The 23,300-nt window shown below is 39.0% G+C and overlaps 1 protein-coding gene across 3 annotated transcripts in view; it reads left to right on the plus strand.

The window, feature by feature from the left end:
* The first annotated feature begins 8,924 nt into the window (after positions 1–8,924).
* Positions 8,925–23,300, plus strand: part of mpped2a (metallophosphoesterase domain containing 2a) — a 77,085-nt gene continuing 62,709 nt past the window's right edge. The window contains exons 1-4 of one of the 3 annotated variants that reach the window (XM_083901132.1): positions 8,925–9,276; positions 9,596–9,631; positions 10,627–10,736; positions 11,612–11,884. In XM_083901132.1, the coding sequence (XP_083757258.1) occupies positions 11,772–11,884 (113 nt within the window). In that variant the 5' untranslated portion in view covers positions 8,925–9,276; positions 9,596–9,631; positions 10,627–10,736; positions 11,612–11,771. Of the gene's footprint in view, positions 9,277–9,595; positions 9,632–10,626; positions 10,737–11,586; positions 11,885–23,300 lie in introns of those variants that run through there. The other 2 variants (XM_083901133.1, XM_083901134.1) reach the window with 2 other exon arrangements.

Consider the following 23,300-nt stretch of genomic DNA (forward strand, 5'->3'; position numbering starts at 1 on the left):
AGCAATGAAACGCATTCCAGACTGCTGCTGCTGCTCTCTCTCACTCTCTCTCTCTCTCTCTCTCATTGATCCAAAGAAGTAGTGACTTAAAAAAAATAAAAAGCCCAACATGGTGGCCACGTCTATGCATGCCTCATAAAGATGTAGCATGCTGAAGGAAGTAAAGCGCTGCATGCTTCTAAGGTCTAAATCCAGGAATAGCACATGACTCCTGCAGGAATACACATTCATATTGTCTTTGTTAGAAGCTGCTGAATGGAAAGTGTGCAGCAAAATAAATATAAACGCCTTGGTATCCTGTTGGTTATAGTGATACCAATTTGTGCCACTGGATGCGAGATTTGCATTGGAGGAATTCGAGTAAACACAACCAGCAACTTCTCACCTGGGGCTATTGCTCGAGCTAATCGATAGCCAACCACCAATAACAGTGTGAATCAAGTATTTTCAGAAGTTAGACACAAAGCATAGACATAAAGAGTCTGGCTCTGCAGAATATTTTACTTGGATGAAAAATGTGTTTTCTGTTATATGTTGCCTGAAATTGGACTGGAATAATGATCCATTTCATGAATAATGAAAGGGAACAAAATTGAAAACTCAATTGATTAAGGGCCGAAATCAAATCAGCACATTGGAGTTTATATCTGTCCATTTCCAGGAGCCTATCTTTTTATTGCAAAAAAATTTAATACCATCCCCAAAATATATCTTAGTGGACAGTTCTTCCACTGTGCGGCAGTTCCCAGTGCAGAAGACGTGGACTGATTCCATTACCTTTTCATTTACGCAACCCACATTTGTAAATATAGTGCACAGGTTGAAAAATACCATAATTCCTCTTTAAATCAAAATAACTATCTTTATAACGTCAGTCATATGCTGCAAGTGCCTAAACATAAGCATGTCAAAGATATACCAGTATTGCAACTAACTATAAGTGGATATTGTACCACAAGTCTGGCAGAAAAAACTAATTCAATGTAATGTCAGTGAATTCATCTTCATTATATCAATATAGACGAAGATGTAAACAGATGCTTCACAAGAAAATAACGTGCTTTCAGGAAAACTGTGGAATACAACATTTTCTTTTTAACATATCCTTTGAGTTTCTTAGTTGTGACTTTTATACTTTTATAAATGAGTATAAATGTCACAACTACATTTAAGTACAATATATTTATTTTTAATAAACAAGTTAATTAACAGCTTTACTGTAATTGCTTATTTACAGATGCAGCAGAGAAGGAGCCAATGCTCACATTATGAGCATAATATTAAAGGACGCATATTATAGTCTCAAAAATGAAAAGTATCTCAGAATTACCTGAAATTTACCATCATAGTCAACATTGCCCTGAACAAGGATCCATTGAAAATATTTGCAAACCTCATAAGGAATAATTTTAATGAATTTTTGAAATTCAGGAAATGATCCATTTGCCCTGATGCACTTTGACAGTGAGCTGACTTTAGTCTCAAAAACAAAAAGTATCTTGTTGTGCCTCGTTGTGCCTAATGAGGTTACACAGTATTTGTATAATGTCAGCCTTTATGTTCCTTATCATGCATTACCATAACTTCTTTAAAAAAATCTTCTTTAACTCCCACTATAGGAATACATACTTCCTACAGACACTGCACAAGTAAATATAAAAACCTTATTCTGGGGATAAGTAAAACAGACATTTACATTTGTACAGTAAGAAATTAAGAATGATGATTTTATCTTCAATTTCTGCCAAACAAAAAATAAATTCACCTAAACTACACGCATTAAACCATTATTAGTTCTTAAAATATTGTTTTTGAAGCCAGTATATAAGAAAGCAGACACATGCGCCAATTACTATCAACCAAACTGTATGATGTAATTGTAAAGCTAGGTTTATGGTACGCCCCTGGACGATCAACACATTGAGCATAAACGCCTCTGTGTTCAGGTCATCACCTAAAAATGAGCAGGGGCCACTTTAACAAAAGAACTCAAGGCAGAGTGCAATCCAGTGTTGTCCTCTTTTGAACTTCAAGTAATCAATTAAAGTGATTTAATGCACTGGCACTGGGCATGGAGGCCAGCATGGCTCTGTGTTCTAATTTAATACCGTTTGGATTGTTTTACATACATGCATGGAGAGAGAGGGAGGGAGAGGGTGAGAGGGAGAAGCAGAATTCAGAAATTGTAAAGCTCAATCTTAGGGGAAAATGAAGGGATTGTTAAATTTTTACGCTGTGGTTTAATGTTGGCAGTTTAAATGTCTGAAAAAAAGGGGGCAGATAAATCATGACTGACTCAGAGATACCTCTCCTGTGAGCCTCTGTCTAGCCTTTGGCATAAAAAGTGAGCCTGCATATTACTCAGTCTATCACAACACAGTGGGAAAATGGGAGGGAAATGAATACACTTTGGTGCCAGTGTGGTCTCCCTTTGCCTTCCTTCTCTCCTACGCTCCTGCTCTCCTTTGCTTTCAAGCTCCACTGGACAAAAGCACTTTATGTGGTAATAAAATTAACTATTATATTGCTTTGATTTTTTTTTCCCAGGCAGATGACATCCAGGCGAAGGAAAAATAATAATAATAATAATAATAATAATAATAATTAAGAAAAAGACTGTGGGGAGGGGGGGGGGGGTATTTAATTCTTTCTATTGTATTTAGTTTTCTGTTGCAGCTCAGGGGCAAACGTTTTTTTGTCCGTGCGCATTTCAATGACATCAACAGCATCAAGCCTGCCTCACCCTCATAAATCTGAATGACATTAACATTTACACCTACACCCAACCCAACACCCAACTCTTGCCTGTCTGTGGTCGAGCTTTTCAGACAGACAGACAGGTCTCCATTTTATTTATCAACACTGTGAGCAGGGAAGACAGGCGATGCTACAGACAGGCATAAATCTGTGCAGGTTAGAGCCTCAGCCAGCGGGTTTAAGTGAATATCAACCTCTGCCTCCTGGTAGAGCTCACGCTCCTATTTCACACTTCTATTAAATATGTGTTCCATTTCAGCTTTATTTTGAGGCAAGTCATTTTACTCCTTTATAGAAGGTCATAAAATATATAGTTTTTTTATACTCTGCATAACATTTACATTTTCTATTGTATAAATATGATCACGACGACACAGGGCTGAATAAAAAATTCATGGCAAAAGCCATTCTTCTGTGACATTTGCTCCCCTATCTATCATCAGTTTTCTATATGCAGCCAGTAGAACAAACACTGGTCAACTGTTTAAATGTGGCCTCTCCACATAAAATTTAAACCCCGCTTTCACATTAACACCCGCCGGCTAGATGGAAAAGCTTTTTTTTCTTTTGTGCAGATAAGAGAAAAGTCAAAGGAAATGACTCACAGGGCTGTTGTGGCAGTGGGGAGTGCGTCGATGGCCCTGGGAAATTGAAGCATGTCAGTAAAATTAGAAAAAGCCAGTGCTGCCTCCACTAGACAGACATGTAAATGTGGCCGAGCCCCATAGATTAGTCCATTATGGACCATCCTGTGCAGCCTTTTCTCATCAAAAATCCCATCAGTGTATTAAAAGGTATAGCCTTGGTACTGACAAATTAATTATTTCATTTTTTTTTTTCTCTAAACTGATGTGAATCACTATTGAAGGGTAGGGCAGTAATTCAACTTCATCATTCATCTTCACTCGTCAAGAAAAGCTTGAAAATGATTTATTATGAATGGTACTGTCTACATAAATGACACGATGTACCTATTGCAAAGTATACATGTCACACAAATCAAGAATGGAATAAAAACAACAACTTTATATAGTATCATGCAGGGTGATTCTGATGAACACAATCATTTTTCACACATGTATTTCTATTGTGCATGTCTTTATTGCCCCATATTCACTCATATATGTAAGACATTATCCCGTCTTACACTCTTAGAAATGAGGGTTCAAAAGGGTCCTTCTAAAAGGGCTGAGGTTCTACCTGGAACCATTTGCTTCTGAAAAACCCTTTCTTCAGGAAAGGGTTTTTCAAGGGTTCTTGGTAACACTAATGGTTCCAGTAAGAACCATTTTGATCCAGAGAACCCTTTAAAACCACTTTCCTGAATAAAGGGTTTTAAAAGGGTTTACCTTTATAAAAAGGTTCCACCTGGAGCCAAGAAGGGTTCTGCTATGAGGACAACCTTATATGGTTCTACTTAGCACTTTTATTTCTAAGAGTGTAGTCAAGGCCATAAAACACCCCAAAACAATTTTTAGTCAGAGGTTTTACAGCATTTAAAAGATGATGGCAGTGTTTAGAAAAACAATCACTATGTATGATCTTTAATAAACAGAGTCAATTTTTATTTTATTTTTTTCATAATTCCTGATCAAGGGTGAGGGTCCCAATGTACAGTACTGTGCAGAACTCTTAGGACACCATTAGATTTGTTGTTTTTGCAATGCTATAACGACAATAGAGGATACTTATTTCTCTTTCACTTAACTGGAACACATACAGAAAATATTTATGCCGTTTGTTTATGTTTTTTTGTTGTTGTTGTTGTTGTTTTTTTAATAAAAACATCCTCTACAGGTGTGAATTATTAAGCGTGATCTACCCTTACACTTGAACAATAACACAGCTCCGTTAATACTGGAGTGGAACCTTAATTCATGTCACTGAAAAACTCTATTACGCCAGGTTTATTCAAGACATTACTTACACATGCTGCATGAGGTAAACTCATTGACAGGTCGCTAATATAAGAGCAGCTTTAATTCGCATGCATCACTTAATTCCAAATTCCACTGATCACAGAATGTGACAGACAGAAAAAACAACAGAGCTGGTGGTGCCCTGAAACTTTTACACAATACTGTATGAAAAGAAATTGAGAGGAAAAGTACAATTTCTTGACACCAGAACAGCATTAGTATTTTACTCAAATCAATAATTAACCAGCATGTCATTATTAAAAAGTTTACTTTATATTATATGACTTTAAATTCTAATGTTTACTGAACTTTGAAAGGTTTGAATCATTCTGGTGAAGCCAATAACTCACTGAATAACTGAATACTCACATTATATTATACCAGTGAAAATATGAGACTATAACCAACCACAGTGATAACAGGCACAATTCTCATTCTTAAAATGTTAAATGCTTGTGTTGTTTGTCAGTAATAATGTGCATGTCGTGATGTATACAGTATATCCCCATGTTAAACTTGAAAAAGCTTATTGAATCATTAAAATAAAATACTTATTTGTAGATCTTGACTTCTGTGATTTAATCAGAGTGAGTCCTAATCAGACACAAGGGACACTTTAAGGAGTATATATTAATGAGGCAGTGATTCATTTACTGGACAATGCCTAACCTGATGTTCTTGGTTGAGTGAGAGGCTCAAATGTGAGCACTCACATGCACAAGCTCGAAGTGTGCAAAGTGAAGCATGGGAAATGTGTGCAGCAACGGTATGTTAGTTCAGATAAAGCAAAATGAAAGAAAAATAAAATAAAAACATGTTTGTACAGCATGGTATTTTAAAAAATATATATATGAGGGATGAGATCAAATGTGTTATTAGAAAATATGGCAAATTCCAGTGCCTGTGAGACAAAATCAAAGCTTTCTCCCAGACTTCATGTATAATTTAGTGAATTGATAATCAGCATGTTAAAATTCAAGCTCAGGATGCTGTGGGTTTTTTTCCACATTCCATTCGTACGATTTGCTGGATTTTCCCAGTTTGGAATCTGTGTTGCCCCACTTCAGGTTGTGTGAAGGAATCCCACAGGTACTCATTAGTATTGTTTACTTGCGAACCCAAAGGAGCCATGCTGTCTTCTAATCATAGATTTTACAACACCTTCTACTCTCTGGCACCATTTTCCCACACCTGTGATCTCATGAAGAAGTCATTCCTAGTCAACAGTTTGCATCGAATGGTGTTTCCAAATGGGAACGTGCATGTTACCTGATGCTCAAATAAACAAAAACAACAGATATTAAATGTTTAAAGTACAAACACAATTCTATTTATTTTCCAGTTATTGCCTTTGGTCATCAAGAGCCATTAGTTTCAGTGCTCACTGGTTGACAAAGAAAGACACAGTGTGCACTAAGTTCAGTATCGAATAATGCAGAAGATTCCACAGTATGAAATCAATAACCTTGTTATTATGCCATGACATGAAGCCTCGCAGCCTGAAGTAAACCTATCATAATAACACTCCTTCACCAGGGCTGACAGAGGACACACAAAGATGGAAGACACGGGGGAAAAATAGTCAATTAAAATGCCTGTGCGGATATTTCTGCTCTCATTGTTTCCAGGAAGATAATAGTAACCAGGGTGATGAAAGCTGCTGTCCTTTCTTGGCTCTTATTTTTCTGATCTGAGAACTCAGATCATGGATGCATGAAAAATAAGAAGTGTGAGTTAAGCAACTTAAAGGTTTGTCGGAATCAACTTGTTACGACTTTATCATAAGGCAAGGTTTTATAAGTAGTAACCACTGCCTCTATTATTAACACGCTAATGCTTTGTCTGTCGGAGTCTTCTTGGCCGTACGGGGCGGCATTAGCTCAGGAGGTAGAGCGGGTTGGCTGGTAACCGCAAGGTTGCATGTTCGATCCCTGGCTCTTCCTAACTGAGTGTCGTGGTGTCCCTGACTGAGCAAGACGCCTCACCCTAATTGCTCCTGACGAGCTGGTTGTCGCCCTGCGTGGTTGACTCCGCCGTCGGTGTTTGAATGTGTACGTGAATGTCAGTCAACACTGTAAAGCGCTTTGGATAAAAGCGCTATATAAATGAGGACCATTTTACTAATCAAAGCTGTAGAGCAGGGTGTCCAACTCATTTTAATCCAGGGGCAACAAACGGCACAATTTGATCTCAACTGGGCCAGATCAGTAAAATAATAGCGTAATAACTTTAATGAAGTATCTTTTTACAAAACAAATGGTGAACAAATATATATATAAGTGGTTGACTCCTTGAAAGTACAAGTTTGTTTACAGAAAATTCCTTTGGTAGAAGTTGAAGCCACTTTTTTATTATATTAGTGAAGTAAAAGTCTGAAAGTATATGACATTTACAAGTACTAGTATCAAAGGCCATTTTCTGATATACAATGTAGGAAGTAAGGTGTGAGTCAGTGGTAGGGCAATGACTCACACCAACTGGAAGGTTGTGGGTTCAATTCCTGGCTATATCTGTCCTTGAGCAAAACATGTTGAAGCACTATATAAATACAGACCATAATACCAACTCTTTTTCTGATTTTATTTGGTAATAATGAGTAACAAAGACATTAGAGGAAACGTAGTGGAGTAAAAGTAAAAAGTTACTGAGTACAAATACGTGAATTTTTTACTTAAATAACAGTGACAAATGATTTGTACCATTACAACATAACAAAATTACATGTACATTACAACGTAGAGATCATAATGGATCAACAACAGGCACAAACTATTAAATCACAGGTATCTCACACTTAAAATATAGCATTTTTTGAGAAAAAAAAAAAAAGACTCATCTTTATTTTACAATATAAAATAAACAAACAAGTTCACACCCCTTGAATAAAGCTGTATGCATCTAAAGAAAAATGTGACTATAGAGGTGTACTGTGACAGGCCGAAAGGGAAGCATGAAAGCAAAGAGAGAGAAATTCAGATATTTCTATATTTTTGTGAGTACTTTAATTAAAGGTCAGAGTCCGCCATCGCACTGTCATGTTTCTGCAGCAGCCCAAAAAGACAAATCTCACAAAGAGGAATGGCTTCACCCACATAAACCAACAAAGAAGGAAACAGGGGAGTGAGCGAGAGAAAAGTATTATGCAAAAAACACCATAGTTATCTCTGATACTTTTGATAAAGGGAGAAGGGAAAGGTCATCTGTTAATTGCAGCATTATACATATTAAGTATTAAAAACAGCAAAAAAAAAAAAAAAAAAAGAAGTGACAATTGGTCATATACAGTAAAGTCCGGAAGAGGATTAGGGCCACGGAGGAAAAAAATATTTGAGTTCTGACTTTGAACTTAGAATTCTGAATTTAAAGTCAGAATTCTGACTTTAATCTCAGAAATGATGACTTTATTCTCAGAAATTATGACTTTATTCTCAGAATTCTGACTTTAATCTCAGAAATTATGACTTTATTCTCAGAATTCTGAGAATTTAAAGTCAGAAATTCTGACTTTAATCTCAGAAATTATGACTTTATTCTCAGAATTCTGACTTTAATCTCAGAAATTCTGACTTAAAGTTAGAACGCAAATATTTTTTTTCTTCGTCGCCCTTATCCCCTTCCGTAGTAAAGGTATTGCATTGATGCAGTACATGTTATGCAGTTAAATGTTGAGTTGATTAATTACATTAATTTGATGAGAAAAGTTGTTGATTCATCTTTTAAAAACATTGATGCAGTACATTATACAGTTAAATGTTCAGAATTCTGACTTTATTCTCAGAATTCTGACTTTAATCTCAGAAATTCTGACTTAAAAGTCAGAACACAATTTTTTTTTTCTCCGTGGCCCTAATCCTCTTCCGTAGTAAAGGTATTGCATTGATGCAGTGCATATTTATACATTTAAATGTTGAGTTGAATGATTTAATTCCATGAATTTGATGAGAAAAGTGGTTGATTCATCTTTTAAAGCGCCCTCCCTCGGTCACCTCAGGACAGCAGTGAGGTGCATCTCAACAGAAACGTGTCATGTCCGACAGCCAGTAAATGTGGCACGGAGGTGTCGCGGGACTCCTCCCCCGCGCGCGTGTCCGCCTCTGAAGGCGCGCGCACGGGAGGTGTCGCGGGGTTGTGCTCGCTCCTGCTCTCTCTCTGCTCTCTGACCCCAGTGGCAGCTCCGACTCACTGCACTCCGGCTCCCCCTCCGACAGCCAGACGAGGCTGTGCTCCCTCCCTCTCTCTCCCCTGTTCTTGTCAGTGTCTCTCGCCCTCCTCTCCGGCTCTCGCTCTCTCTCTTGTCAGGTTTATCTCCACAGGAGTCAGCCCGAGGTCCCGCCGGGTCGAAGGTTCTGCCCTGCCCGCTCACACTGCCGCACACACCGCCCCCCGCCCCCCAGGACTAGCCGCGTTGGAACGAAGCTCCACCGCTCTTCTTCTTCTTCTTCTTCTTCTTCTTCTTCTTCTGCCGCCGCTGCTGCCGCATGGACCCGCGTCCCTCCTCCTCCTTCTCCGCCGCCGCCGCCGCGTAGAGGGCGACCCCGACCCGACAATCTTTCACCGGCCAGATTAACAAAACGCACAAAACCCCCCACACACGAAGAAGGTAGAGCAACCTTTCCGCTTCACTTCTGTTACCGACGGGAGAGGGAGGGAAGGGGAGACGGGGAGTAAAAGAGAGATTCCTGACACAAAGCCGTCGGTTAAAAGGTGGCTTGTCATGTACGTGAAGGAGCAGGAGGTTAGCGGCGGTGACTGAGCACCTTTGGCTGCTATACGTTTTTTTTTGTTTTGTTTTTTTAAATGCTATAATAATTTTTATTAATATTGTTGTTATTATTATTATTATTATTATTATTATTGTTCCAGTAGATGAGTTCAGGGTTGATAGACCTTTCTCTTTCTTTTTGTGTACATTTCTGCAGGCGGCAGTGTCAACGGCAAACGGCGCATTGCTCACGGTATCAGAAAGGGTCAATTTATTCGCCTTCACCCCTTCACTCGCCCCGCTGCTCCTCACTGTGCTGATTTCCACTCGTGAACTTATCTTCGTGGTGTGTGTGTGTGTGTGCGTGCGTGCGTGCGTGCACAACGACAGCACTGACAGACAGTGTGCAGCCGCGGACTCAGTGCGAAGCTACAGCGTGCACAATCAAACAGACTGTATCTATTGCCTGCGCAGGTTTAGCAGGCTAAGCTAGAGCGCTAGTTGCTGCTAGCACACACACACACACACACACACACACACACACACACACACACACACGGAGTGCACAAAGCGAAATAACTAAACTGCATGCTGTACACACATCAGATTTCTGGCCTGCATGTGCAAAAAAAGAGCGCCTTTTTCCCCTGAGCAGCTGCAGCACGAGTCGTAGTACTAAATGTTTCTCTGGAAGTGATCGCTAAGATGTAGTGTGCATAGACATCTTTCAGCCTTTCATTATTTTTTGTTAAAAACGTTTTTTTTGAACCAGGAAAAAGTCTCACAAAGACCCTATAAGAACCTGTTATAATATATATAATTATATTATTATTATTATAACAGTTCTTCTTTCTATTGCTGACAGAAGCATCGTTTTACCTCAGCTGAAATATTTAACATTTAGTGTAAATATTATTGTAGTAAGTGCAAGTCTCATCTTAAGCTGTTTTTTTGTGCTTGACCTATGGTTTTTCTAGGTTGGAATAAATCTTTCATAATACAATTCATAGCACATGTCACAGGGAGCAGCAACCAGTTGACCCAGAAAACGTGAATCAATGTTGTTGTTTTTTGAAAATAGGACAGTTTTGAGGCTATTTTACTGTAAAGAAATCACCTGGAGGTCAAAGCAATTTCTTAATTAATTTAATCATTATGTGGACTCAAAGGAGTATTTTTGTTTGTTTGTTTTTTAATTAAGGTTTGACCTTTTTTTTGTGTTTGTGTTTTTCTTTTGTGCTGCATCAGGAGCTCAGGTATATAAAGCCTGTCAAAGCCACAGTGGCCACTTTACTGTCAGTAAGGGAGGTCAGACAGGAGGGAAGCTCTGGATGCAAGGGAACTAACAGTCAAGCCCGGTGAGTGAGTGAGTGCTGAGGATGCACACACACACGCACAACACCGCTTTTTCCTCCATAATTTGAGCCGTGCAAGTATGCATGCCATTTTCAAATGTTGCATGAGTGTATGGGATGCGATGTTAGTGGTTTGTTTCAGAAATGGAGCACTAGGCCTGGAATGAGAGAAGCAAATCTTTCTTTCTTTTTCTTTCTACTTTATATGTTTTCTGGGTTATTTGTCAGCAGGGAAGCAGACTTTTTTCCTGCATGGGTTGCAAAGCGTTTTTGTTTTACTGACGTCTGTGCAACTGTGCGATCAAAAGCAGAGGCGTGACCTGCGGCGTATCTTTCTTGACATGTTAAATTTCAACCGGCTGATGCTTTTGAGGCAATGGACTGCAGTAATTTTGTTTTATTTAATAGTTTGCCTAAAAATGAATTGGGTTATGAGTCCAGTGTTTTGCTTTGAAATGGATATTTTAAAACAAAACAGCTATTCTTTTATTCTTGTACTGGAATACCGTGTGTTTTTTTTTTCTGCTAATGATAAAGTCTGGTGTCATTAAATTGAAATGTCTTATTAGGATTTCATGAAAAGGGTTTGAGGTTTTCCAAACAGACAGTGAATCTGCCCGCTGTGCTTATAAATTATTAGAACATGATCACACCCCGTTCATTTGATGTGAGCTCTGTCTGGTTCTTTGCACCGCTTCAACCTCGTTGTTTCTGCTCTTCCAGCCACCTAACTTGTTTTTTTTTTTTGTTGCAATTGTCTTTCGGGGGAGGTTTAACATTTCTCCTTCTGTGAAAGGCCACCCGACCAGTGCATGTCCTGTGTAAAAGCAGCAGATGCATGTGTGAGCGTGTCTCTCTCTCTCTGTGTGCTATTGTAGGAGCAAGACTGCAGCGTGCCGTGATTGAGTGGGTTGGCTGCTGCTGCTGCTGCTGCTGCTGGTAGACTTCCTGTGGCCGCTTGAGCGAAGGATGACCGCTGCATGGCTCGCTATTGAATCCCGGTGAACGAACGGTGTCTCATGTCCAAACGGCGGAAGGATGGCTCATGGCAAAGTGACCATCACAGTGGACGAGTACAGCTCCAACCCCACGCAGGCCTTCACACACTACAACATCAACCAGAGCCGCTTCCAACCTCCTCATGTCCACATGTAAGTGCACAAACACACACACGCAAAGGTGTTCATCAAATGAGAAATACCTGCAAAAATTAATTTAATGAAATTCCACCCCTATTTTAAAATAAATTTCTTTCATTTTGTGTTTTCTTTGTGTATAGTTCAGACACGTTTTGTATGAATATCAGAAGAATGTATTATCCAAACTCAAAATGCAGCAAAGGAAGGGAAAGATAGCCAAACAGGAGCCTCATTAATGCAGAACCTTTGTTTATACTTGCATTTAATTGGCTCAAGATCAGGGAGAGTATGGTGGCCAGTGAGCACCAAAACAATTATTTTCTTTGTATAGTGCGGAATCACAACATACATTATCTCAAGGCACAAATAAGATTAAATTAAATTGTCATTGTCAAAAGACTTTTAAAGGACATAACCACTCGCTGAAATGTTAAGATTTGAGCACAAGCATCTGTCCCTGCCTGCGATCATTTGTACCGTATTGTCATTGCGGTGCTTAGGTTAGGTGTTTGGGTGCCTTTGTTATTTAATTATAAGAGCGGTTGCTTAGTGTTGCACTTGTCTGATGTGGTTATGTTCTTTCTCTCATTAGTGGGTCAGAGCGCTGTGACCCGTCAGCCCTCGACATGAAAACACTCATCAGAGCCCTGTGTGTTTTATCTGTGGGCAGATTTTTGAACACGGGGCTGCAGCTTGCTCGCTGTCCTCTCCCGGTTACTGTAGATTTGAGCTGATTGTTTGTTAGTTAGTTGTTTTGGAAATATTTTCACTGTTGCTTTGAGTGTTTGTGTGTGAAACCGGCAGAAGAGTGACATGGTGCTGGATGTCTTCTGTTTTTGTTGTAAAGTTGTTTTTGTATGGAGGATGCACATTATTGGACTTTTCCCCAATATCCAATCTACCGATATAAGGATGTATATATATATATATACACACTTTTCCGTACGCCCAACTGCTGGGGCAGTATAATGAAATTAACATATTGTACATACTAATGTCACAGCAGATGAAGATAAAAAAATAATAATAATTATAGAGGGCACAAGCATAGATGTGAAGGACGTAGCAGTCTACTGTTATCAGTCAATAGTCGCGTTTGCCGATATTCGATAATACATTTTAAAGCCGATACCTATCCCTAAATAATATTATTTTTGTTTAAGTCATGTACAATAAATTATTTAGCCAAAAAAAGGCAATAAGATGCATGATAAAGTTGATTGTTTTTTATTATAATAACAGTGCAAAAAAAATGATGCCCATGCCCCTATTGCATTGTAGCCTTTGACATAGATGCATTAGTAAGGTACAATCCTGATGTATATTTATATTGTAAACCAGTTAAGCTCAACGCTTTATTTGTGTTGAAAAAAATAATTCAGTCTGAGCGGTGTGTTTTATTTTTTTACGATTGGCCGTTGAACCTTTCTTCTAAAAAGATCCTGAAACACATTTCCCGAGAGCAGCAGGACTTAATAAAACACATCATTATATGACATAAATATAACATTTTGTGGCCACACAATAAAGGTAAGATTTACATTCTTAAATGGAGCAATTGTGTGAAATCAACATTTTTTGGGGGGCATCTGATAAAAGCTGCTGTACGGTCACTTTGGGTGCTCCGCTGTCGTAGGTTGGCCTAAGATTGTTCTTAGAACTTGAACGTGCTGCCTGGTGTGAAACCGACCAATATGACGAATGCAAAAGAAGCCAGGTTAATCTGAGGTAGAGGAAGATTTTAGCGTTTTAGCTGTGAGCTCTGCAAGGATGTGTGGAGCTTTACAGCACAACATCTGGCAAGATCCACACATACCACACACACATATGTGTATATAATATATATGTATATGTGTATATGTATATATAAAATATATATACAGTACAGACCAAAAGTTTGGACACACCTTTTCATTTACTTGAATGAGGAAGTGTGTCCAAACTTTTGGTCTGTACTGAATATATGTGTGCGTGTATATATATATATATATATATATATATATATATATATATATATATATATATATATATATACGTATATACGTATATACACACACATATACACAGGGAAAATATGTATGTGTGTGTATATATATATATATATATATATATATATATATACATATATATATATATACATATATATATATAAGGAACACACACACATATATATATATACACACATACACAGGAAAAATATGTATGGGTGTGTATATATATATATGTGTGTGTGTATATATATATATATATATATATATATATACATGTATACATATACATGTATACACACGTATATATATATATACGTGTGTATATATATATATATATATATATATATATATATATATATACACATATATATATATATATATATATATATATATGCTGTTAAGTGTGCATTAATGTAAACAGAATAACTTTAAGATGATGGACCAGTGCAAACAGCTAAATTGGACACTTGCTGCCCTCCTGGTGTTGGTGGTGTTAATGCTGTGCCACTGTGTTGTTTTGGGATTCCTGAGCTTTGAACGGTGCTGCCAGCGTCGGTGCTGTCAGTGTGTGGCAAGAGAGAGAGAGACAAGGTCACCGAGCACTTTGTTACGTCATTCCATTTTAATGGCTGACAAAGGACGTGGTAGTCTGAGCTCATCTGAATATATTCCTCTTTGACATTTGAAGAGGCTCCCTGATTTTTTTTTTCACAATAAAAAAAAAAATCAGGGAAAATAGTACAATATATTTTTTGGCTTTATAACAGGACAGACTGACCTCTGCAAGGTTCCATTTTTGTTAAATCTGACAGCATCTTCTGCTCTGACTGAATTTTACGTTTCATTTAGAGTTTTGGTAAGCAAATTCCACTCTGAGCAGATTAACAAAACACAAAAAAAGATGACATAAAACCTCTTTTTAGTTTTTTTTTTAGTCCTGAATCAGGAATAAAAACAGTCGGAGGAAAAACCCTGAAAATGAAAGTATCTGTGAGTGGATCCTCATTTGTCATCTGGCGATTGTTTAATTTCCAGATGACGAAAAACAAGAACAGATTGTGATGATGTTTGCATTTAAGTTGTAAAAGGAGCTGTTTATTAGGTTTATTTAGTGAAAATTTTTAGTTTGAGAGTCAGACAGCAGGGGTGAGAACAGGATGCACTTGCTTCTGCTGTTTTGAGAAACACAGCAGTAAAAATGAGACATGAGTCTGTGTCTTTAAGATGCAGATTATATTTTCTGATATTTGAAAGAAATAATCTCAATATATCATCCATACAAAAAAAAATGTTGTTGCCTATATTGTGCAGTCCTGTTGCATTTTCCATTTCCACTGTGGTAGTTTTTGGAGGTAAAGCCCACATAGGAAGGGGATGTGTTGAATCTATGGGGCCTCTCAGATATGTGTTTGGATAAATACATTAGGCTGTTTCCTGGCTTCCACAGAGCCTGCAGTGTTTTACTTTGTCATTTTTAAACTCAGACTGGGAACTCTGGGATTACACACACACACACACACACACACACACACACACACACACACACACACGCACACACACGCACGCTTGCACACACACTCCTGTAAGCCCATCCCCCACGATGTTTAAGAGCTTATAGAATACAAGCTCTGTTCTGGGAGAGTAAAGGCTTGTTTAGATTTCAGAGATAATGATCCGAGGTCTAAGTTCCTCTCAGTGCCTCTCTCGCTGCATCTGCAGAATTTGGACATAAATAAAGTTGTTACTTCTCTGAAGAAAAATTCAAGTGAGGCGGTTGCCCGCCTTTTTGTAATCCAATCCATGCTCAAATGGCCCTCTCGTCCTTGCATAGAATATTTAGATTTGTGTGATGGAGTACAGCAGCACCTTTTGTGCTGTATTGAAAGGTATCGATGTGCGAACCTCGTATGAAAACATTCTTGCCGAGCACGTATGCTCAGACTGACAAACACACACAGACATGCGCGCTGTGGCAGTTATAGGCTAATGCTCAGGAACGTGACCCTGAAGTCAAAGTGGCCTTTCTTCAGAGCATGGGACGTCTCTCTGTCTGACAGTGAGCTACACACTCATTCCTGCCCCTGTTTATGTCTGGTTAAATTTCTGAGCCGTCTGTTTTATTTGTTTGGTTTTTTTTTTCTTCCTTTTTTCCTTCCTTTCTTTTTTCTTTCCCCTTCAGCCCCCTTGTCGTCATCACATGAAATGAAATGCTCAGCAACTTGGAACATATGCTTCGAGTTGGGACACTAATGGCTTTGAATCCAATTTGAGCAGGACTGAGGCCAGACTGCAAAGGCCCACCACACAGATGCAGATAGATAAACCGAGAGAGTTAAAACTAATAAGACTATAGACTGGAGAGCTTGGCTGTTTTTGAAATGTTTGCAGGTCCATTAAATATATTGAAGACGGCCTGAAGTTAAGGACTAAAGACGTTTAAAAATGGATTTTTACCGTGCTTTTGGTGCACACCAAATGCTGTGGTTCGGTTCGTTTGGGTAGGTGTGAATGTAATCTCTGTCCTTTGGTGAGCACCAAATCAAGGGCTTTATCCGCCCTTCTTTGGTACGGTTCCTCTGGTGTGAAAGCAACCAAACCAAATGGGACGAAGCAGTCTAGTTTAATGCATTATGGATATGAGATACGGGATAACCCCGGATTTCCACCGGAAACCTCAGCGGCGTGGTTTTGCTCCGTTCTCAGCCCAGCTTCAATCCCTGCGTTTGCGAAGCCGCGGCGTGCCCGGTGAAAATGCTATATTGATTAGAGTGGCAGCGATCAGTGGAAATAGGGGGTTAGTCCGATTCCGGTGCCGATGGACTTCGCGGTCTATTTTGGTTCGTTTAGAACCATGCATATGTGAAAGCAAACCGTACCCACGTCTGTTTCAGACCAAAGCAATCAAATTATAGGTGTGAAAGCACCCTTAGAAAACCACTTATTGTAGAAAGCTAAAATTTCATTTTTAGGCTAATTGAGTCCTTCTAATCCCAAATGGCAAGGAATAAAAATTTAAGCAAAGATAGACCCATTGTCCTCATATACGGACATTGGTTTGGACATATATCTAGAGCACGTAGAAAACTAAAATTTAATTTCAACTGAAATTAGGTCCTACTAATCCCAAATAGTAAAGAGACATAAAACATGCAAATCAAACAAACGCCTGGGTCTCAGGAGCTTAAATATTATTGGTCACTTGGATGTGCTGTTGTTGGAAGTAGTGTCCTAAACTATAGGAAAATGGTACCATAGTAGATGGTAAATGAGAGGATTATTACCTATCATTATCAATAAAAAGCACGAAAAGACATCAAGCAACAGCCATTTACTGTGGCGAACCACTATGGTAAGATACTGCCATCATCATTATCATCCCTTAAGAGCACATAGTGAATTTTTTTATTTCCTGGGGCACAAAAACTTGAGTGACTAAAATAGCATTTCTAATATTCTACTCTAATATTAAATATTATTGGTCACTTAGATGTGCTGTTGTAGTTTCCTAAACCATAGGAAAATGGTACCATATTAGATGGTAGATAGAGCAGTGGCGCTCGCAGCTGCGTTGCCGTTTCTCACTCGGTGAAACTATGCGACGTGAGAATGACTGCGCGGCTGTGACGAGACAACGTAACCACTGTATCGCAATAAATACCACAACCCTGTTCCCACAGTCAGAATAGTCATCAGACTCTCAACAATCACAGGGGGACAGTCATTTCAAGGCCGTATGCTATTTTCTTTCTTTTAAAATAAAAGGCTCAATTGCCCCCCCTCAGCCAAGACCACAACAGTGATTGATGAGGCACAAAAAAAGCTGTCTTTAAAAATGAGAGGATTATTACGTACAATTATCAATAAAAAGCACTAAAAGACGTCAAGCAACAGCCATTTACTGTGGCGAACCTCTATGGTAAGAGACTACCATCATCATCATCATCATCATCAACCCTTAAGAGCACATAGTGAATGTGATGCTGCGGTGGGCGTGACAAGACAAAATAACTGTTGTATTGAAGCTGCGACACCCCCGACACTGTGTCCCCATAGTCAGAAATTGCCACCAGACTCTAGACTGACACACGATGAGTAGTATATTATTATGTTTTAAGGAAAGCACAGTGTGCGTGTACATCTTTACACAGAAACATCATTTAAAAATGGTGTTAAATGTTCTTTTTGTACATTTATTTACATTAAAAAAAACTTAACTTACTCAAGACGCCTGAGCCAAACGCATTCATTTTCTGATGAAAATTCTTTAACACACGAAAAAAAGAATCCGCGTTTAACAAACTCCTTCTCCTCCAGATGTCTAGTTAATTATTCCTGCCTTCTGAATAATTGAGGAGCTCATAAATATGAATCATTGAATGACTTCACCGCCTGCATCCATACACATACGTGGTGGATATTCTGACACAAGCTGGTGAGGAAATGGCAGCAGAAGAACACGGCCTTCACACGTTCATCTTTACACCAACCTGGATTTTATTAATGAACTCCTTGAGGACTTTATTTTGGCTTCTCGGTGCCGAAGAGCAGCACTGGGAATGCTGCTGAGGAAAATGTACATGAATCATTCTTTTTCAAATTATTATTATTAATTAATATTGAGTCAGATGTTAAGGTGCTTAGGTGATGATGATGGTCATTATAAAGGACATCTCACACATCTCTGTTTGGAAAAGTAGATTTTTTAACTCTCGCTCTTTGTCTGATAAAGGGATCTTTTGTGTTTGCTTATCTTTCATTAGGTAAGGTCACTTTAAAGATGCTTACGTAATTGTTAATTTATCGAAATTAGGGTGAAGTGTGAGAACATTTACAGTGTGTAGTATACTTGGTTGGATGTTCTGCAGTTTTAGCTGGTTGATTTTGCTCTTGTGTTTCCACTCCTCCTACTTACAGTACTTTTGAACTATTAATAACACTTATTCCTCTTGATTTTAAGGAATTATTCCATTGAATTTAACGATTAATTATTAATCAATTAATTTTGTCATCTATTAATTGTTCCAGCTTTACTTTTCTTCATTATTCAAACAGACTAAATGGTTGGGGGAAAACAAGCAAATCAGTCCCGTGATTTATTCCAACTACTCTCGCTTAAACAAACAACTTTTTGTGCTTAAAGCTGACTATGGTCAATTGTCAAAATCGACACCACACAAAAAAGTAAATGAGATGACTATGTAGGTCGTCAAATTGAAATGACACAAATATTTTAAAAATGGACATGTTTTCTAAATGCAAATAATGAATATTAAGAAAACCTAGCAATCACCAGGATTGTAAATGATGTAGGGAAGGAGATACAAGCCAAAAACAAAACCTTCCATCTCATTTCTTAAATGGCAACATGAGCACGGTACAGACTGAATTTTCAGACTGAAAATACCAATTCAGTCAGATTTTCAGGCTCTATATATGTCACACAGATTTTTGGGGAATTGAAAATGCCCCCACTATCCTGGAAACCTGTGATTATTTACCTCATGCCTCGACATCCCTCATTTAATTTCCCTCCCAATCGGTTTATTGAGGAGCAGCAGTCGGGCTTTAGTTCTCCTGACGACAAAGAGCAGGTCCCGTTCTGTGGCCTTTTCTTTTTGTTGGCCTGCTGCTGCTCATAGGCAGGAGTGGAAGGGGCTTTTGTAACAAGAGAACCCTTGATTAAGTTCCCTCTCCACCCCTGACCTGCTGCTGGAGCTTTTGCGAGATGGTGGTTGTGGTGGTGGTGGGGAGGTTTTGAGGGGGGGGGGGTTAAGTGACAGTTGACATTGGACAGGTCTGCTGTTTTTTGAGATTGAAGCCCTTTTGATGTTTTTTTGGGGGGGAATTTGGCATCTGAGCCCCTGGAGCCTGGCATTGCAGGGCATGGTGACTGTCTTGATGATGTGATTTCCGATTTGGCTCACACATCCACACCTATCTGTGCAGCGTTGTGTCAGAGTGAATGTTGGCGGGTGGCTTGTTTTGGCAAGAAACTCAATACAAGAAATGACTCTGGAAAGAGGCGTGCAAACAAAGTAAATGGTACCATACAAAGCATGTCCATCAAAAGAGGGAAAAGTCATCATCTTAACCTGCAAAGTGCTGATGGTGTGCGTCCCCCCCCCCCCTGCACTTTGTTTATAGACGTGTTGTCGTGCAGGTGAACATTAGTCTGCCAGTTTATTTTTTCCCCTGGTGCCACTTCGTGCCCATCTCCTCAGTCTTCCTCGCATCAGCCCCGGCAGCCAGGCAGCAGCACAATTAAGGACTGTGCTTTAATGAAAGGGGCATTAGCAGAAGCAATTTATTTCCCAGCGCAGTGCCGGAAGGTTTCTCTGGCGCTGATATTCCAGCGCAGGCTTTGTGTTCTCGTACTCGACCGTTATAAAAGAAGTAACAGGACGAGGAAGCACTCTGCCTGAACAAATGGGGTGGGGTGTGGGATTAAGACAAAAGACCATTATATATTCTTTAAAATCAATTCGCATTTGAGTGTTTTCCCAGCAATTTTCTATGTCATATATTTTCTCCTCTGGTGAATTTCCATCGTTCTGCATCTATATCTTTGCCCCCTCCTGTTGGATTTTCTTGTTTCTTCGTTCTTGTCCCCACCTTTGCCTTATTCTTTTCTCCCGTCTCACCTTTTTCCCCACCACCGCCATCGCTGCCTCCCCCAACCCCCGTTATTCCTGTGTTCATTTTGTTCCTCAGAAGTTTATTGAATTAGCGCAGACAGCTGAAACGCAGGAGATAAGAGAGGTGCTCGCTCTATGCTCCTCTCAGAGAAATGGTATTGCACTGTGGATGAGCGAGCTGTGTGTGTGTGTGTGTGTGTGTGTGTGTGTGTGTGTGTGTGTGTGTGTGTGTGTGTGTGTGTGTGTGTGTGTGTGTGTGTGTGTGTGTGTGTGTGTGTGTGTGTGTGTGTGTGTGTGTGTGTGTGTGTGTGTGTGTGTGTGTGTGTGTGTGTGTGTGTGTGTGTGTGTGTGTGTGTGTGTGTGTGTGTGTGTGTGTGTGTGTGTGTACAGAAGGGGGAGGGGAACTTAGGCAGGGGTTATAGACGGAGGAAATGTGGAGCTTATGTTTTGATGCTTGTCCTGAAAGAGTGATAAAAAGAATGTGAGCTTTTGTTTTCAGTTCAGCGGTGATGAGCTTTGACATTTGTCACTCTTGTTGGTGTGATGGACACACAGACAGACATTTTTTTCCCCCAATAGTCTTTGGTCATTTCTCAATACCCGAGTATGCAAGGATGTACCAGCATACTTTGGGAAGTACGACTGGAGTAAATACTTTGCAATTGGAACTGCTGTTACTTCCTTGTACTCCTGTTTGAATGGCGGGTGGCGCCAAGCGCCTAAGCCTCATTACATATATATTTATATGTATGTATGTATATATGTGTATTTATATGTATGTATAGATATACATATGTATATATATATATATATATGTATGTTTATATATTATATACAGTATATATATATATGTCTGTCCGCAGTCATTTATTAGCTCCTGTATGAAATTGTATAAAATGCTATTTCTTTGTCAGCTCACCCTTCTCAATGCGAATGTCTGTCCGCAGTCATTTATTAGCTCCTGTATGAAATTGTATAAAATGCTATTTCTTTGTCAGCTCACCCTTCTCAATTCAACAAGAATGATTTAAGCTGCAGTGAAACTTTTGTAATGTTTATAGATTGAAAACCATGTGGCTTAAATAAATAGTACGTCCCATATACAGTACTTATAGATGTTGTGAAGTTGTGATTTTGAAGAATTGATGAATTATTACAATTGTTATTTGTTTGACGAATGAATTCTTTAAATTATGAGTTTTGAGAGTGGACAGGTCAGCTGTAGTTGAGCTGTTATTTCAACATCCTCCCTGGAGGTTTTCATGTGGCCTTGTCCCTGCTGATGTCGTCCTTTATGAAGAATCATTAGCAGGGCAACTCCATTAACAATGAAGGAGCAGGGAAGAAAGAAGGCTGAGCTGGTGGCTAATCCTTCAGCAGCAGGTGGCAGCAGGTATAAAATGGATGATCTCTTCTGAGACAAGTGAACAGCTCAGAGGTCGTTGAACCTATTAACCTTGACAAGACTTGGGGAGTATTCATCCTGATATATTATCATGGCCTGTTCTTATGGTTTTTTGGACACCAACATCCACACTATTGGCAACTTTTGCCTAAGGTGAATCTTAAGTCTTGTTTCAACATGATTATTCACAAATCAGCCTTATCAATATTTTGTCCAGTTTGTTTTGGAAGAACTTCACTGACTTGCACAGAGTCTGACCTCAGTCAAACACCTCTGGAATGAGGTCAGTGGCTGAGTTCACCAATGCTTCTGTGGCAGGATGGCTTCAACATCTCTTCCCAGAGTTCAGCAGATTAATGCCCATGGTTTTTGAATGACTCGTGGGCGTGATGTTTACGTTTGCACAGTCTTTCCTTGATTTTCTGACCAACAACCTGTTGAATGAAATATTTCCTGATGGGGCTGCACGTTTATCGTTTGAGCATCGGCATCACCATGTGTGCCTGTGCGATTGTCTCATTTTGTTCAACTTTTGTTTTTGCTTCAGAAAAGCATCTCTGAACCGGCTCTTTGCACATTTCTGTACATTTCGTGCCGTTTCCGTGTGCATATTTATTTTTATTTACTTTACAGACCCTGGTGACTTTTTCACTTTTTTTTTTCTTTTTTTTAAAGAGGAATAGCGACAGATCTACCAACTTTCTGTCATAAACCTTAATGCGAGAAGGTAGAAGCGCACAAAGTCACAGAGCTGTATGAAAGGTTTGTTTTCTCCTCTCTGTTACGATTCAACTAGATGATTTCTGATTGTTTTAGCTTCTTAAATGTGAATATTTTATTTGTTTCTTTGCTCGACATAACGAAATCATTAAAAACTGAATCATTTTGGTTTGTGGACAGAACAAGACATTCGAGAACATCGTCATTTTCATTTTATGGACCAAACGATTCATGTAGAAAATAATCGACAGATTAATCGATTTTTAAAATATTCGTTAGTTGCAGCTCTATATTCAACCCTTTTTTTTTTTTTAATATATCGTCCAAAAAAAACATTTCCAATTTTTCCCCCAATAGTGTCCCGTATTCATCTTTAGAGAGGAAAGGCATGTGTTACATACATTTTTGATAACTTGTGCCATCTCACCTCTCTAATGCCTCTTTCCTTTCCTAATGAATCCTTATTTCTTTTATAAAATCATTAATTTCAGTGAAATCCTTGATTACAGTTAGCAGATTAAAGTCCTGCAGTGTTTGTTTTTGCGTGTATTTAGTTATGCACTTGTAATGATGTATGGCTGTTTGGATACTCAATCTGTGTTCAGAAGTGTTTCGTTGAGTCTTATTTTTGCTGGACAGCCAACATCTGCAGTGAGGTGAGGTTTTCAGAGGACATT

Source organism: Microchirus variegatus (assembly GCF_963457635.1).
Source record: "Microchirus variegatus genome assembly, chromosome: 14".
Lineage (NCBI taxonomy): Eukaryota > Metazoa > Chordata > Actinopteri > Pleuronectiformes > Soleidae > Microchirus > Microchirus variegatus.